At 40.5% G+C, this 17,273-nt stretch overlaps 1 protein-coding gene across 7 annotated transcripts in view; it reads left to right on the forward strand.

Moving 5' to 3' along the window:
- Positions 1–17,273, forward strand: part of Jarid2 (jumonji, AT rich interactive domain 2) — a 190,870-nt gene that overhangs the window by 127,501 nt on the left and 46,096 nt on the right. For all 7 annotated transcript variants that reach the window (NM_021878.3, NM_001205044.1, NM_001205043.1 and 4 more), the window contains one exon: positions 16,009–16,178. In NM_021878.3, the coding sequence (NP_068678.1) occupies positions 16,009–16,178 (170 nt within the window). The remainder of the gene's footprint in view (positions 1–16,008; positions 16,179–17,273) is intronic.

Consider the following 17,273-nt stretch of genomic DNA (forward strand, 5'->3'; position numbering starts at 1 on the left):
AAGTTAGGGGGCTGCTACAGGCTGGGCAGGATAGTCTTAAACCTCAGAAGCCTAGCTAGCTTTTTGTAATACAGTAACTAGGTTCCATATCACACAAGGGAGTACTTGGAATACTGTTATCAATCTCTGTTTCTACCCAGGCCAAGGTGTTCTTAAAGGCAGTACAGTAGTATTTCAATGAATTTAGAATATAGCTTTCTTCATCTGTAAGAAGGATCAGGAAGAGTTCTTTTCTATATCTTAAAAATTATTTATTTATTCAGTTAAATTTTTGAGATTCACATAGTACAGGGTGACTATGAAGGATATTGGATGACTGTAATTTTAGTTCTTTGACTTTTTCTTGGGGTCCAGGGAACCAACCTGTTAGGCTGTGGAGCAAGTGCTTTTACTCCTGATACTTCTTTCCAGCTCTACATTATTTGTGTATGTGTGTTCATGTGTGAGTAAGCAGCAGAGTGTGTGGGTCATGGATCAGAGGACAGTTTCTTCTTCACCAGGGATTGCACTCTGGGCGTTGAGCTTTCTGGGTAAGTGTGGTCTTGTTTGTTTGTTTGTTTTGTTTTTTTGTTTATTTTGGTATTTATTTATTTGTTTGTTTTACTCTGTGTCATGTTGTAGGCCCAGAGATTTAATTTTGAAGCAGAATTTCTCCTACCAAATTAGCTGGCGTAAGAGATGTGTACCATCATGGCCCAGCTTTAATTTTCCATTTGTAAGCATGTATATGTGTGGTCACATGATGGTACAACCCTGTATTTCCAGAGATCCCATTGCATATCAATTCTGGATATGACATGCTTTGTGATTTCCTTGGAGACTGCTAGGTACTGGTTTCTTCCTGTCCTAGTGTTATGGTTTTATAATATAAAGTGATGTCACATGCTTTCGCTCTCCTTTACATACCTCCAGCAGACAAATCTAAACATCACTTCAACATTTCAGAATAGATTGGCCATCCTGCAACATCTTATTAGTTCTATGTTGAATTTTAGTTTGGACAGATTCACATTCTGATGAAAGACACTAGATCTAGATATTTAAGGGTTTGAGTTACTAGGATTGTGAAGGAGGTGATAGCAGTAAGTGTCACTTGTGAGTCATGGGTTTGCTCAGGTAGGGAGTTCTTAGACTTGGTGAGTGTTCTTTGACACTCTCTTCTTTCCCCTCCTCCAACACGGGGAGGCAGCAACCAGTATGACTTGTTTCCAATAAATAGCGTTGGCTCATTCCTGTTATTTAAAATTCAAAGAGGGGATAGAAGTAATAGATTGTGTATGGTGTGGATTCCCCAGCCCTAACATTTATGATAACTACCAGACAAGACAGTTTGTTTCTTTGCTTTAGTCTTGTCCGCTTTGATTTATAGAGTAGAATTTTTCAGATTCCCTTAATACATTTGTCTCCCAATAGTTTCAAGCTTGGGGTTGTTTCAAATTGATATCACCAGTGTTTGGTTTTATGTTTATGTTTGTGATAGGAGAGGTATGGCAAGGCTTCTCTTGATGGCTCAGTCTTTAGAGAGTTGCTCTTAACTCCTGTACAGATGCAAAAGTCTTTGTTTATCTTTGTATCTCCATTGCATGGTAAAGAGTATGTGGTGTTTGATGAATATTTGTTTTTGAGAATATAAACATTTCTAGAAGTAGCTAAATAAAATACTAGAAACGAAAAAGTTTATAAAGGAATCATGATATTTCAGTACACAATCCTGTGTACAATAGTTCACATCTTTCTCAGTCTATCATATTAGAGAACTGTTTGTGTATGTGTGTGTGTTTCCACCTGTTCTTTTGTGTGTGGCAAGGTGTCTTTTCTGTGCATCCCCACATCTCACTTTCTGTTGTTGTTTTCTCCCAGTTTATAACTTTATAGCTCTATATGGACACCAAGATGTACTTTTTCAATTTAATCTTAATTTTAGAGTACATCTAACTGGCCATGGTATATCCTCCTCAGAGTAAAGGCCAGAGACTTGCCATGGCCGTCTTTACTTAGTGATACTGAGAGAACTTGCCTCCTGTTTGCTTGGTCACTCTGGTTCTTCCTGTCACACCAACTTCAGTTTTCTTGTTTCTTTATTCTTTTACTTATCTTTTTTTCCCTTAAATTCTGAATTTCAGGAATTTTAATATTTGGTCTTTGCCTAGCCAATAAGCCTCCTCTCCTGCCCCTCCCCTTTCTTCCTGAGCCCTGCAGTGTTTTCGGCTGCCTTTGCCTCTGCAGGGCTGGAATTTAAGGAGTGTGCCATCATGCCCAGCTGCCTACTTGTATTTTGACTTTGCTTTCAAGACAGTTTCTCTGTGCTGTCCTGACTGTCTTGAGACTTCAGTTATGTAGATCTGGCTGGAGATTGCCATTCCTCTGTTGGGGAGAAAGGTCTGCACCACCTCTTCCTGACCCCAGTTTATGTTTTGATGAAGTTTTTATAAAAACAGTACCTGTGTCCTCATATTGAGCTAATCTGTGTCAATTCCTGCCGATATATGCAATGTTTAAAAGAAAAACAAAAGTTCGTGTGTGTGTGTTTGTGCGCGCGCGCGTATGTGTGTATACACGTACATATATGCACTGTAGGAAGGGCCATTTCTGCTGGGATACTAAGGTCAGCACAGGCACTAAGGGCCTGGTCTTTGGAATGCCTTTGAACATCCTCATACTAAGACTATTCCAGTTTCCCTAGAGATTATAGAACATTGTGCCTTTCCTGTACTTTTGGTGTGTAGTTGTTTATTTTCATGGATTCCATTTTTACTGGCAAGTGTGCAGTATACATCAGATTTATTCCTTTCCAAGAATTTCTTTGCATAGCCTTGAGTTTCCCATAGTTTCAATCATTGTGTGTGTGGTGATGATAGAATGGATTGAGAATATTTTGTATCAGGGCACTTAGTCTTTAAAAGCCTTGGTTACATGTTGCTTTAATTTAAATCCCTTGAAGAATTCTAGCCATAAAACACATTCCTCCATACAACGGTCTCTTCTTTTTCTTGTATTCATAGTAGTTTCTGTTTTTAAAAAAAAAAAGTGTTGTTTTGTTGTAGATGTCAGGAGGGATGACACTAGATAACACTATAACTGTATCTCAATGCACACAATTTATGCTTCTAGTCCTGTGTGCTCTGATAGGTATATGCGCATCAATGTTTTCATCGTGACCTGTGAATTGTCTTTAGTTTGTGGTGCTGTAATGGGTGGGTTATCTTTACATTGAAGGAGCACCTCCCTAGAGGACCTGATGGGAAGAAGTATTTTCACATTTTCTGCAAGATTAGGTAAGGTCAACATTCTATGTCTTTAATTCTGACAAGGAAGCTGTTTCACCATTGACAAGGCCACAGAGGCTTCTCCCTTACCTAGGCACAACTGTGAGTGAGCCCAGTTCATCTGTAAGGGTTTTAGAGTTCAATCATATGATTCCTTTAATTTTGATAGAAAGTTTTTGTGTGTGTGTGTGTCTTTTCCAATAGTATTCTGTTGCAGCTTAGTGCTGGTCTAAGTAAGTCAATAGGAATATTTTTCTGGCCTCTATTTCTTTTCTTTTCTCTTTTTAAAAAAGATTTATTTATTATATGTAAGTACACTGTAGCTGTCTTCAGACACCCCAGAAGAGGGCATCAGATCTCATTACGGGTGGTTGTGAGCCACCATGTAGTTGCTGGGATTTGAACTCAGGACCTTCAGAAGAGCAGTGTTCTTAACTGTTGAGCCGTCTCACTAGCTCCTGGCCCCTCTATTTCTTGATCTCTAAGGAAGCTGTAGGACAACTAATATATAAGAGCTGAATTGAGAGCCAGTGAACTTGCTCTTGATATAACATGCCTGCCTCTCTCTGCGCCCCCCCTCATCTCTCTCTCTCTCTCTCTCTCTCTCTCTCTCTCTCTCTCTGCCCCCCCCCCCCCCCCGTAGTTACCCCTGTCTTTGCCCCCACCTTCCCATTACTGGTTATCATTGTAGGTAGTTTTTAAATCTATCTAACCAGTATGTTTGTTTGAGAAGAGGTCTTTGCTAGGTTACCAGTGCTCTCTTGTATCTACGAGTTCTTGTTCATAAAAGGTTAATGTACAGATAAAACTTGTTTCATTGTGCTTTGCAATGCTCACTGTTTTAAGACTTTTCTGGGGCTGGAGAGATGGCTCAGACTGACTGCTTTTCTGAAGCCCAGTTCAAATCCCATCAACCACATGGTGGCTCACAACCATGTGGCTCACTGCCCTGTTTTGTGCATTTATGTGTGTAGATTGGAGATAGAACTTGATTGATCCTTGCCTTACTGTCTAAGACATGGGCTCTTGTTGCTCTATTTGCCCCAGGGCTACAGCTGTGTATTATTGTGTCATAGCTGTTTATATGGCTTCTAGGAGTCTGAACCTAGGTCCTCAGAACTCTACATAGTGCTTATTCCACGGATGTGGTGTTTGTCTATTGAAACAGTCCTGACTACCTGAAACCCCCCCCTTGGCTTTTGCTTGGTCTTGCTCACCTAGCTTCATTTCATTATTAGTTGTTTGGTAGATGTTTGTAGGTTTGTGTGTGAGAGACTATGCTTTAAGAAAGTATTAATCTGAATCCAAGTTATTTTCAGATATTAATCTACAGTTCAAGGTTTTATTTTACATTATTTGGGTTATTCTTAGAAACCATTTCCATTCTTTAAGAATGTTAGATCAGCACAGTAAGCAGGGTTTCCATTTTTGGGTTTGGGCAGTGGTTGAGGGCCCTTGCATGTTTAAATATATCTCCTCTCCCTGTATGTCTACGTGCTCATAGATAACTGAGGATAATTAATGGGGATCCATTCTCTTCATTATGTGGCTGCCAGAAATCCAAGTCAGGCAGGAAACACTTTTGTTTGTTGAGCTATCTAGGTCACTAGCATCCCGTGTACAATTCTATGGGAATCATGATCAGGTTCTTCGGAAGGCTTGGTTTCTCTCTACAGCTCTAGATTGTAGCTTTCTTTTAGGCTTCTCAGCAATGATTCTCCCTTTTATTTATTCCTTTGCATTTTATGTTAATCTGCATGTGTTATTCTGTTGCCTTTCTGGATGTTCAATGTTTAGATTCATATTGTTGCTTTCTATACCCACCGCCTCACTATAATAGCTAATTTGAGAAGTGTAGTTTTGGTAGAATCCTTCATTGCAAACATCTTAAGGTTCCAGTGTTAAAATGGAATGGATGGGGCTTTGTCTTTGGAAGCTTCTGTATGAGTGTTGCTATATGATAATACTGTCTTTGAGCTAATGGGATCTCATTGTCTCTCCCTCTTGGATGCCATGATTTTTAAGTATGTAGGTTTTCCTTTTGTTTCTGGGTTTAGATAGTTATTTTCCCCATTGTTGTGACAAGATTCCAGCAGGAAACATGTAAGAAGGGTTTGTTTTGGCTGATGGTTGAAGTCCATCATAGTGGGAAGTTTAGTGTCCAGAGTTCACAGCATGGAAATATATGGCTGGAAGTTGGGCTGGGCAGTAACTACAGAGGTCTCCTGGTAGCTTAGATCAGGCAAATAGCATAGAGGGGTGTTGTAGACTTTTCACTAGGCTTACTTACAAATGGCTGAAGATAGTACCACCACAACACTTCCCAGGACTGATCATGACTAGGAGTATGTAATTTGAGTCTGTTGACACACTAAAGATGGATGCCTCCTGGATCAAAGAGATTAAGACATGTTTAGGCTGGTGGAATTGAGGAGAGTCATTATAAGTGTGCAGTAGGTTCCCTCCAAAACCCATCCCCCTCTATCTCTGTAAGCAAGATCCTACCTTGGCCCATTTTGCTGGCAGAACAATTTTGTTGAGGCCAGGAGTAAGGAGAATACACATACTCTCAATCAGGGACTTTACAGAGTAGAGACTCACGCCATCATTCCACAGTTAATTGCTCAGCATTCCTGCCTATTTTGGTTTTCTCTCCACCTGTTCCATCTTTGTTAGTACTTCCAGGTTTCTCTCCCTCAACTTTCTGGGAGATAATTTCCCTTCTCAAACACACCTTGCTTTGCACATTATGGTTTGAAGTGAGCTGCAAAACAGGGTTCTCCCATCCTATGCTTTTCATCTTCATTGTAGTAGTTTATTCCACTTTGGGTTGGTTGGTGGATTAGGGAAGACAAGAGCTAAGGAGCAGTTGATTATGTGCTTCGAGGAATCTTCGCAGTTTCCCTTCCTAGTTTTGAAGGACTTGCTAACGCTGCTTAAGATGAGAGATGCCTTCCTTTTCTATTTGAGAGTAAATAAACCAATCTGAATGACTGGGCCTGGAGTATAGAGATTGAATATTGTGATCAGTGTGCCTGTCCCATGCACTAAAGCCCCTCAGTTTTGTTTTTTTAATAATTTCATTTGATTTTTGCTGTCTGACCTTAAAGGATGGGCATATATACAAATCTTAAACCTTAGCAAGCATTGAAGGTTAAATTTTGGCCATCCTCAGAAGGGAAGGTGAATTTTACACCTTCACTATATGTTGCCTCTATTTCCAAATATTGCCATTTCTTTGGGTTTTTATTTAAATTCTTATGCCACTGATTTCTTCCAGAACTGCTGTGCCAGCTGCAAGTGGCAGTGGCTCCTTAATGGAGATTCTGAGCCCGCTGTATGTGGGGGCGCTCCTTTTTCAGGGGAGCATGTTCCATTTTTAGTGGATGAATGTTTGGTGCTCTGGCGTGTTGAGGAGGATGGATCACTTGCGTGTGTGAGCTGTGGCAGATTTAATTGCAGTCACAGTTTTCCTCTTGACAATCATAGTATGTGAATGGTAAGTAATCTTTTTAGATATGGAAGCTGCAGAATAGAAAACAGACAGCATTTAGTTGGTGACTGTTTGGTACTTCGTACCTAGATGTTTTAGTGTTTGGAACTTGGTCCTTAGGAAATTACAAGGCTATTAAATAATTTCTGTCAAAGCCCCCAAATAAATTCTTTGGGTTATTCATGAAAGAAATATTTATTGGTACTAAGCAGCATAGTGTGCCCCCCCCCCCCCTCCTTTTTTTTTTCTGGTGGTATAGTCACTCATCTTTATGAGTATCAAAGAACAGTCCCATTCATTTTAGCTGTAGGCTATATTTTTGATATCCAAAAATGCCTGTAGAGATGGATCAGCAGTTAAGAGCACTAAATGTTTTTCCAGTGTACCCAGCTCCCACAGGGCAGCTGACAACTGTAACTTCAGTTCTAGGGGATCTAATAAGATTTTTTTTTGGCCTTTGTGGGCACTGTATCCATGTGGACACAGGTACACATGCTTGCAAATTAAAAAAAGTATTATGAGATTCTCTGTATTTTCAATATTAGTTGATTCCTTGAGTTGTAATGGAATTGGTGGGATTGGAAGGTATTTCTACGTTCACTTTGTCCTGCTTTCTGCAGTTTTTAGGCTATTTTTTCCTACCCAATGTTAATGAACATTCTGAAAATTGGCCAGTGGCAGGCCATGTTATAATTCAAAATTTCTTTTTAGAGAAGTCGATTGCCATCTGTTGGTGGTTTGTGGCCACCACACTTCATTTTCAGTAGGTAATGAAAATGTTTGGCATGTGTTTTCTGTATATATCAGATTTGTTTCTTTCTTTCTTATCAATTTTATGTATGTGAGTACACTGTAACTGTCTTCAGACACACCAGAAGAGGGCATCAGATCCCATTAGAAATGATTGTGAGCCACCATGTGGTTGCTGGGAATTGAACCCAGGACCTCTGGAAGAGCAGCCAGTGCTCTTAACCACTGAGCCATCTCTCCAGCCCAGCAGATTTTTTTAACGTAAAATGAGAGGAAGATGATGAAGTGTTGGCCTGCTCTGCTTACTGTGGGCATGTATTGTGAATAGCATCTCTTTCTTTTTCTTTGGAGGCATTAAGTGAAACTCTGCTAGGATGCTGTTGGGTGACACAGTTGCCTGCACCTTTATTTATTTTTAAACTATTGATCCATCCCAGTCCTGTACCAGACTTTAGAATCGCACCCATTAAACCACTGCATCTTGAGTATTTGTGAGGGACATTTCAGTATGATTGACTTTTATATTCAGGCTTTTATATGTCTATTGACAAAGACGAGCGAATGAATTGAATCATGTGGTAGGTTATAGACTCTTCATATGCGGGCCCCCCCCCCCAACATTTTCGATTCACAAGGTCATTCAATCCTTCTCCTTCCCAGCGCCTCTCTTTGCCAGGAGATGGCTGCCAGGGGATTTTTGGCACCTTGCAGTTGGGTTTTGAGTAACCTAAAATTGAAAATCTTGCTAGTCCCCCCACCCCCATTCCCCCAATGATATTTTTAAGACTACATTGGCAATCTCACCTCCAAGTGTGAACATTATAACTGGCACAGCTAAGGGTTTTAAAACAGTGTGCTTCAGATTATTTGCTAACAACCTTGTACCATACCATAGTATGATAAGAGTTTCTTTAGCCAGCTCCTGTTCAGAATGGACTCTTCCCTTTGTTGGTATTTTTGAATCTTAATCCTTATTTACTCCCTTCTCTCTTGTGTCAATTTTGTGTCAATCCCTGATGAAGAGGTTCCAGGCATTGATTTATGGTAGGACATGCAGAGCTTTGCCTAGGTGGTGCACAGAAACTGACACCCAGGACATAGAGCATTGTGAATGACAAAAGGGCTTTGTTGGCCACTTCAACTGTTGACTTATAATAATTCTTTCCCCTTGGGACCTGATTGCTTCCTTTTTTTTGAACACCAAAAAATAATGTCAAAAACATTTTCCTGATTGTGATTTGTAATGGCTTGTTTGTTTTTGTTTTTGTGGTTTGTTGTTCTTTTTTTAAATTTCCTGATTTGATACAAGATTATTACTGTTCTCGTTCCTTCATCACCTAGCTTGAGAGTTTGTATGCCAGCAAATGTTCATTGTGAAGCTGTCCTGGCTTTTATATATTTAGTTCTAACTTTAGGCTTTCTCTTAATTTTTTTCTAAGGACAGTTAAAGGTTCTTCTTTCCTGTCTTGTGTATTTATAAAAAGTGGTTATGTTCTTGAGGAGGCTGGGTGTTTATATATAGAATTACTAATTTCTTATGTGAAGGATTCAGTATTAACCAGAGTTGATATTATCACCATTGTTTAAAAAGTCTAAGGATTTCGATTTCCTTCTTAAAAATCGGATTGTTTTCTGACTTCTCAGTTTCCTGGATTGGTTTGCTATCTGTATTTTTACACTAAATGTCTCCCTATTTTTTTTTTTTTTTTCCGCCTGTTCCCTGGCACAGTTAGAAAACATACCTTTATCTTGAGCCAATAATTTCCTACTGGGCACTGGTAAAAGATCAGTCTTCTCAGCTAGCACTTGTTAGTTGAGGAGTCACCATAGGAACTGCCTGGATTGCCTGCCCATCATGCTTAGAGAGAGAATCTAATCTTTACCATTTTTTTTTTTTTTTTTTAATTAATGTGTTTTGAGGCAGGGTCTGACATACAGTAGTAGCACAGGCTACTGTGAAGCTGATAATCCTGCTTCAGCTCCCGACTTTGAGAAAATCAAGGCCCACACTGGTAAAAATGAACTTAGTTGAGACACAGCCCAAGCTGTGGCTGTTCCTGGTGCCTGCTGATCCAAGCTAAACCTTTTGGGAGGTGATTTTCCCAGGCAAATCTGGCTATAAGAAACTTAAAACTCTAAATAGCTCTTATGTTATTTAATTAAGTTAAGGGGTACACATATTTAATATTCTGTGTTTTTTTTTTTCATAAACCATGTAATCTGTTGATAAGTAAAGCCTACCCACCCCCTGAAAGGAAAAAGTCTATCAATCAGTATAGCTGGACAGCAAAAGACTTTTGTGTAGCAAAACCTTCTCAAGTGACCATTGTCTGTCGTTGTGGTGGAGTCTCGTGCAGTGGAAGCAGAAGATGGGTTATGCTTACAGGAGGATCTTCTGTGACTAGTGCTCTTGTTACACAGTGTGGGTGAGCTGGTATTTGCAGGCTTCTGAGTTTACTACGGATGTATTTATATTCTCTCCACCATGCAGGGCATTTATAGCTATCCTGTGTGTTTTGCCTGCCACTGCACTTGCATTTGAATTTGATGGGCAGCTTGCCCTGGTAGATGGTATCTCCTGCCCCCAAACCTAGTGCCCACACATGAGCACACTCTGTTTCTTTGAGCAGCTGCCAGGTTTCTTGTGTGTGTGTGTGTGTGTGTGTGTGTGTGTGTGTCTGTCTAGGGGTAGAATAGAGTGGGTAATTATTTTGGGGATGGAAACACAGATTTTTTTTTTCTGTTTGAATAGGCCTTTCAGCAAGTTGGCAAAGTGTCAGGGCCAGCTCCCACACTGCCACAAAGCGTGGAGGCCCACTGGTCATTCTGTATCTGCCAGAAGCAGTTTCTTATTTTTGAACAAACAGACCATCTCCTCCTATTTCTTAACCTTTGATTAGAATTGGGATATCATCTAAATAAATGGATTTTATAGCTTACAAGTTTAATGTTGGGGGATTGAATTAATAAAACGTTTTGGTATGTATATCTAACAAGGTACTGGCTATGCATGGTGTCCCTCTCCTTGTTATGAGTACATACTATTTTTGATTTGGAGACTATTAGAAATTTTTGTCAGCAGTGAAATTCAGTCAACCTAGGAGTTGCTATTGTGCTATTGCCCTAGAAATAGACATGTACACACAGGAGTAAGGTGGTTATAATGCATTATAGATGGCTGAGGAAAGCTAGAAATGGGACTCTGATTCTTTATGTCAGGCTTCTTAATGAAAAACTGACCTGGAAACTTTCATATCCATCTTTGAGAAAGGGGAAAGGACGGGGAGGAGGTAAGGAATGTGTATGGACCGTTTGGGTTCACCCAAGAACTTTATGCATGAGATGTTTGTTTTTGTAAAAGTGTTAATTGTGTTTTTATACACTCAGTGATTTTTAAAAAGAATTTGTAGTATGTATTGGGTGTATGTGCTCATGGGGGTATGTAAATGTATTTATATATGTATGTGAATGTATGTGTGTGTGTGTGTGTGTGTGTGTGTGTGTGTGTGTGTGTGTGTGTGTGTATACACTTTTTGCAGATGATATGATAGTATATATAAGTGACCCTAAAAATTCTACCAGAGAACTCCTAAACCTGATAAACAGCTTCGGTGAAGTAGCTGGATATAAACTCAAACAAGTCAATGGCCTTTCTCTTTACAAAGAATAAACAGGCTGAGAAAGAAATTAGGGAAACAACACCCTTCTCAATAGTCACAAATAGTATAAAATATCTTGGCGTGACTCTAACTAAGGAGGTGAAAGATCAGTATGATAAAAACTTCAAATCTATATCAACCAACACCTTTTCTGGGGTCTGATGAGCGTCGACATCGGGCGCCTTAACCCGGCGTTCGGTTCATCCCGCAGCGCCAGTTCTGCTTACCAAAAGTGGCCCACTGGCACTCGCATTCCACGCCCGGCTCCACGCCAGCGAGCCAGGCTTCTTACCCATTTAAAGTTTGAGAACAGGTTGAGATCGTTTCGGCCCCAAGACCTCTAATCATTCGCTTTACCGGATAAAACTGCGTACGTCGGGAAAGAGCGAGAGCGCCAGCTATCCTGAGGGAAACTTCGGAGGGAACCAGCTACTAGATGGTTCGATTAGTCTTTTGCCCCTATACCCAGGTCGGACGACCGATTTGCACGTCAGGACCGCTACGGACCTCCACCAGAGTTTCCTCTGGCTTCGCCCTGCCCAGGCATAGTTCACCATCTTTCGGGTCCTAACGCGTACGCTCCACCTCCCCGGCGCGGCGGCGGCTTTCGGACGAGCCCCTGACTCGCGCATGCGTTAGACTCCCAAAGGTCCATTTAGGTGCCAGTCTTTGCTTTATGTTTTGAGACAGTATCTACACACACACACACACACACACACACACACACACACACACACACACACACACATCTCCCAAAGGTCCATTTAGGTGCCAGTCTTTGCTTTATGTTTTGAGACAGTATCTTATAGAACTTGGATCTTATTGATTGAGTTAGGCTGGCTGACTGTCAGCCCCTAGGATTCTTATGTCTCTGCCTTCTGGAGTGCTGGGATTCCAGGTTGGAGTCCTGGTTCTCAGTCCAACTATTTACATGGATTTGTTGGCTCAGCCTCAGGGAAGACCTCATCATGCTTGTGCAGCAAACTCTGACTGAGCATCTCCCTAGCCTCCTTACATTGTTTTTATTGGTCTTGCCCACCCTGGGTCTTCTTTCTGCTAGGGCTTGGATTGCTATTCTTGCAACTGTCTGCCTTCTAAATAAATGAATAAGTGTTGTGGACCCATGGCAGCAGTGTGGTATTCTCCTGATTCTTGAAGATATTTTGGAAGACTTTTATGCTGATTTGTCTTTAAGTAAGCCATAAAGATGAATCTGCAATAAAGTCCTAAGTAGTTGACAGTAGAAGGGGTTGAGGGGTTGACCATGGTGGTGAACTGCTGCTTTTCAGGGTGCGTGAATATCTGAGGTGACTTGAGATACAAACCAGGCAATTTATTTCTATTAAAAGTTAACATGCTTCTCACTTCTCTGTTAAAAAACAAACAAACAAACAAACAAACAAACAGCTTTGGAATGTTATCTGCACTTAGCTCACCTGGCTTCACTCATTTGTCTTCTCTATTTTTCTATACCACCTAGGGGATTGTATACACAAGTTGCTAACTTTGAGCATTTGTTCCAAATAACAGATTGAAATACTAGCTTGGATCTCTACTTTTGGGAGCTGTTCACTGTATTTTATTCATAAATATAGACAGTCATGCACCTTTCTACACAAGTAACAAGGATGTTACTTGTTTATGATGAAATATGGTCTTGAAGATATTTTAAACAACCTCTCTTCCTCCTAGTTTTTTTAATTAACATGTTGTTCTCTTTTATATTTCTAAATCATAGATAAGTTACGTTCATAAATTTCTCCTACTGGCTTATATTCATGAAATTTTGTCACTTTATATTGGCTTATGAGATCTAGAATGAGGGCATCTTACTGAAAAATTAGCCTTACTATTTCTGTTGTTGGTTTTAGGACTTTCCTGGCCTGTGCCCTGTTCTCAGTTTTTTCCTTTAATCCTATATCATACTGGGGAGTGGTCCTTTGGCCTTACCCTTGCTAGGCAAGCATTCTACCACTGAGCTATATCTTCTGCCCACTGTTTCTGTGGGCTCTTCCTGTGGCTTCTCCTAAGTTTCAGAACCACCACTGCAGTATGACTGTGAAGCACGCTTAGGCCAAAAGCATTTTGTTGTAAAGCATTTTTGCACTGATGGTGAAGTAAGAGGTGATGCTTCTTTTCTTTAGGAAAATGCTAGGCAGTTGTTGGAGGGGTCGACTGCAGTGGAGTCCCACCACCCATACGTGCATTCTGGGTAACATCCTCTGCAAGGGTACACCGGCCTTCTGTCCCACCAGCCCTGGGTTCTCAGAGTTTCCCGGAATGTTATAGGACAACATTCTGCAGCTCCTCACCTGCCTTTGAGTCATCCACTCACTTGTGACTATGCTTACTTCAAGGCTTTGGCTCCATATGTCCCTCTTTAGACAAGGCCACTGTGCTCCTGGTAAGTGTTGCACCACCGGGCGCTCTCAGTTCCTGCTCTCAGCAGTGCTCTCAGAGTCTTCACAGATGGCCCCAGAGCTCGTCTTCTCTTCCACGGGCCTTATTATTCCTTGGTGGCTTATTTCATTTAGATAATACCTTGGTTTTCATAGGCTTATGAAAGTGTCCTGAGGAACAGTTTATTTAGTCTTTTCTTCGAATAGTTGTGGAGGTTGAGATTGTGACTTGGTTTTTGGTGACCATTGCTGCCATCTGCTTTTGTGTTTACTTGGTTTTCATTATGACTGATAGTTTCTTGTTGTTGTGGACTATTTTTTAAAGCAGGAAGCACTTGATAGTTTATTCACACGCTGTCAGCATTTCTGTATACTCTCCATAGGATTCTCTGGGACTCAGATCTCTTTAATATGTAGTAAGAATCAAATCACCAGCAAAAAGCTGGCACCATCTCTTTCAGAACTTGACTCCAAATTTCTTAGAAAGGTGAAACGTTAGTTGGAAAGGCAGGGCAGCTCCATATGGTCGTGCTACTTCTAAGGACACAACAATGTGCTTTTAAATAAGATGGTTTCTTGAATTTAGTGGTCCCTAGTATGTGGCTTCTGCTAGGTGTTATGTTATGAAGAACATAAAGCACTTTGGCCACGTCTTTTGAAGTTTGTACTTAAAAAATAATGTTAAAAAGTGTAAATACCCATTTGAAGAGGACAGAAATATTGAAATTAAAATGTAAAAATTGAACACAAACTCCCCGAAATTAGTTTAAGCAGCATATGTCTGTGTTACCATACTTAAGTGTCACTTATGATGACTTCTTTCTCCCCTTCTTCCCCCCAGTTACAAGACAATTAGTTGGTTGCAAAGAAGCACTTTGTTTCTTTGACAGATACTGGTATTGTCGAATTTCCCCGTTTCTGGAACATTTAAGGGTTAGATTTGTAGTAATGCTGTGTCATTGTCAAACTTGCACATTTTCGGAGATCCTTTCCAAGCTTTAATTTAGTTAATTAATTTAGTGTTGACGGGCGTACATTTGGGTGCCAATGACATTGGGTCTGTTTTGGAGGCCAGAGGAGGGAGGATCCAGGAATCCTGCTCTGCCCCTCTCTGGCTTTCTCATTCTTTCGAGGTAGGTCTTTAACTATCCAGCTTGCACCAGTGATTTCTGGTTTCTACTTGTAACAAAGTAGGGCTATGGGCACACTTGACTCTACACCTGAGCTAGACCCTTCCTTGTGAGCCCCACTTCAGTGTCATTTGTCCAGTTAGCTCTTAGGCAGCTTGTTTTTAAGGATTTTTTTTTTTAAACAAATAAGGCAGGAAGCTCAAGCATACTGTTGGAACTTGGAAGATTTAAGAAGTTAAGATGTAATTTATTTTACAGATGTAAAATAGACTAATGTGTGTGCTAGATTGTCACTGCTTTGAGCATACTATTTGCATAACATTGATTCCCAGCACTCTTGCAAAGGAAACTTGTGCTTTACTGGGGCACAGTTGGTACAGTTACCAGTGCCTCACAGTGTCTGATCACAGTGTGTGATGCTGACAGGTGACTCTCTAGACTTAGTGCTCTGTATAATGAAATGCTTGCTGGAGATTTGCTCCTGCTCTAAGATGTATTTCTTTAGCGTGCATCTAGCAGATGTAGACTGCTAATTTAAAGAAAGAAGAACATAAGCTAAGATTGTTCTCATTCTGATGGTTTACATATATCTGCTTTTTGGTGGTTTGTTTTGTTTTGTTTTGTTTTTGTTTTTAAATTTCAGGATTTCATTTTTTTTTTTTTTTTAAGAATTTATTTAGTGTGTATAATAGAACAGAGGACAGTTTTCTGAGTTCTGGGGATTAGACTTGGCGATAAGCATGTTTTCCCATTGTGTCATCTCTCCTGTCCCTACTGCTCTTTCGCGGTAACTCTGAAACTGAACTACATTCCCCAGCCTATGACTGAATTCAGGATGTTTGAAGTGGGTCATTAGTTCCACTTTGGAGGTAGAAGACAGATAAAGGTGCAGTAGGTATCAGCAAACAATAAGGGAAGGAACTTGTGAAACAGGATGCTGTTTAGTATGAGAGCCACTGATCCCTGTGGGTTCATACATTTTTCTTGTTGCTTTTTGAGCCACAGTCTGTGGAGTCCAAGAGCATTGAACTGATCTTCCCACTTCCCCACTGATTTTTTTCATTTGCTACACACATTCATACTAAACACATACTTTATATCTACATAGAAAACAATAGTCCCTTAGGTGGATTTATTGCTCTATGTAATGCAGGCTGTGGTTTATGAGAGAGACATAGAGCTTTAATTGGTAAGAGTTTGTTTGAAAGATTGTCAGTTTGTTCTTCCTGTATCATGGTTTTACTGCTGCATGAGGTCCTGTATTCTCCAGTCTCTGCTTAATTTAGTTTTACATTTCTTTTGTTGTTGCAGGCCCAGGCTGCAAGCACAAAGGAAGTTTGCTCAATCTCAGCCGAATAGTCCCAGCACAACTCCAGTGAAGATAGTGGAGCCTTTGCTACCCCCGCCAGCTACTCAAATTTCTGACCTCTCTAAAAGGAAGCCTAAGACAGAAGACTTTCTTACCTTTCTCTGCCTTCGAGGTAAGCTTGGAGGACACATGGCACCACTGTGTTCTCACATCTTGTTGTTTGATTTGTGGGCAGGGTTTTCTCGGCTTTTTTTAAAAGAAAGTGCCCCACTATATAGGGCATACTAGACTCTGTGTATATGAAGATGGATTCAAAATAGAGATTTGCCTTATTCCACCTTCTGAGTGTTTTATGAAAATAATGCAGCACCACTGCTGCTGTTTCTGCACATTTTTTTTTAAAGATTTATTTATTTATTATATGTAAGTACACTGTAGCTGTCTTCAGACGCACCAGAAGAGGGCATCAGATCTCGTTACGGGTGGTTGTGAGCCACCATGTGGTTGCTGGGATTTGAACTCCGGACCTTCAGAAGAGCAGTCGGGTGCTCTTACCCACTGAGCCATCTCACCAGCGCCTGCAAATTTTTTACTTACTGAAAATAATCATTGTTCATGTGTCTACCACATAGACTTCACTTTACTTTGGTGTTGTCTGTACAGTCAGAAGAAGGCATTGTATCCCCAGAGACTAGAGTTACAGATGGTTGTAAGGCATTGTGTTGGGTGCTAGGACTTGAACCCAGGTCAAGGGTCATCTGCAAGAGTAGCTAGGGTTCCTAAATTTGGAGACATTTCTTGTTTTGTTGGTTTTTCAAAACAGATTTTCTCCATGTGGCTTGGCTATCCTCAATCTCAGGTCTGCCTCTGTCTCTAGAGTGCTGCGAGTACAGGCCTCCACCAACACCACCTGGCCACCTTCTGTAATTTTGAAAAAGAGTCTTATTACGTTCCAGGATGACCTGGAACACATGATGGTATCCAGACCTCCCTCAAAGCCTCAGAAGTCTCCTTCCCAGCTACTCTGAATTCTGGTATTATACGTATGGGATGCCAGAGCCACCTAGGAAGTTACTTTGACATCATGGGATTCAGTTATGTGAATCTTAAGAATTTTTTTAAGGACTGTCTCAGTGACAATAAGCATCACAGAACCTGTGTATATGTACCATGTGTTTTTATACTTAGTTTAAAAAATCCTCTTTCCTCTATTCTCGGTGGTTGGTCAGGGTTACACAATAAAGTTAAGCTGGATAAAATTACCAAC

This window comes from Mus musculus, chromosome 13 (genome assembly GCF_000001635.26).
Source record: "Mus musculus strain C57BL/6J chromosome 13, GRCm38.p6 C57BL/6J".
In the NCBI taxonomy this organism is placed as follows: Eukaryota; Metazoa; Chordata; class Mammalia; order Rodentia; family Muridae; genus Mus; species Mus musculus.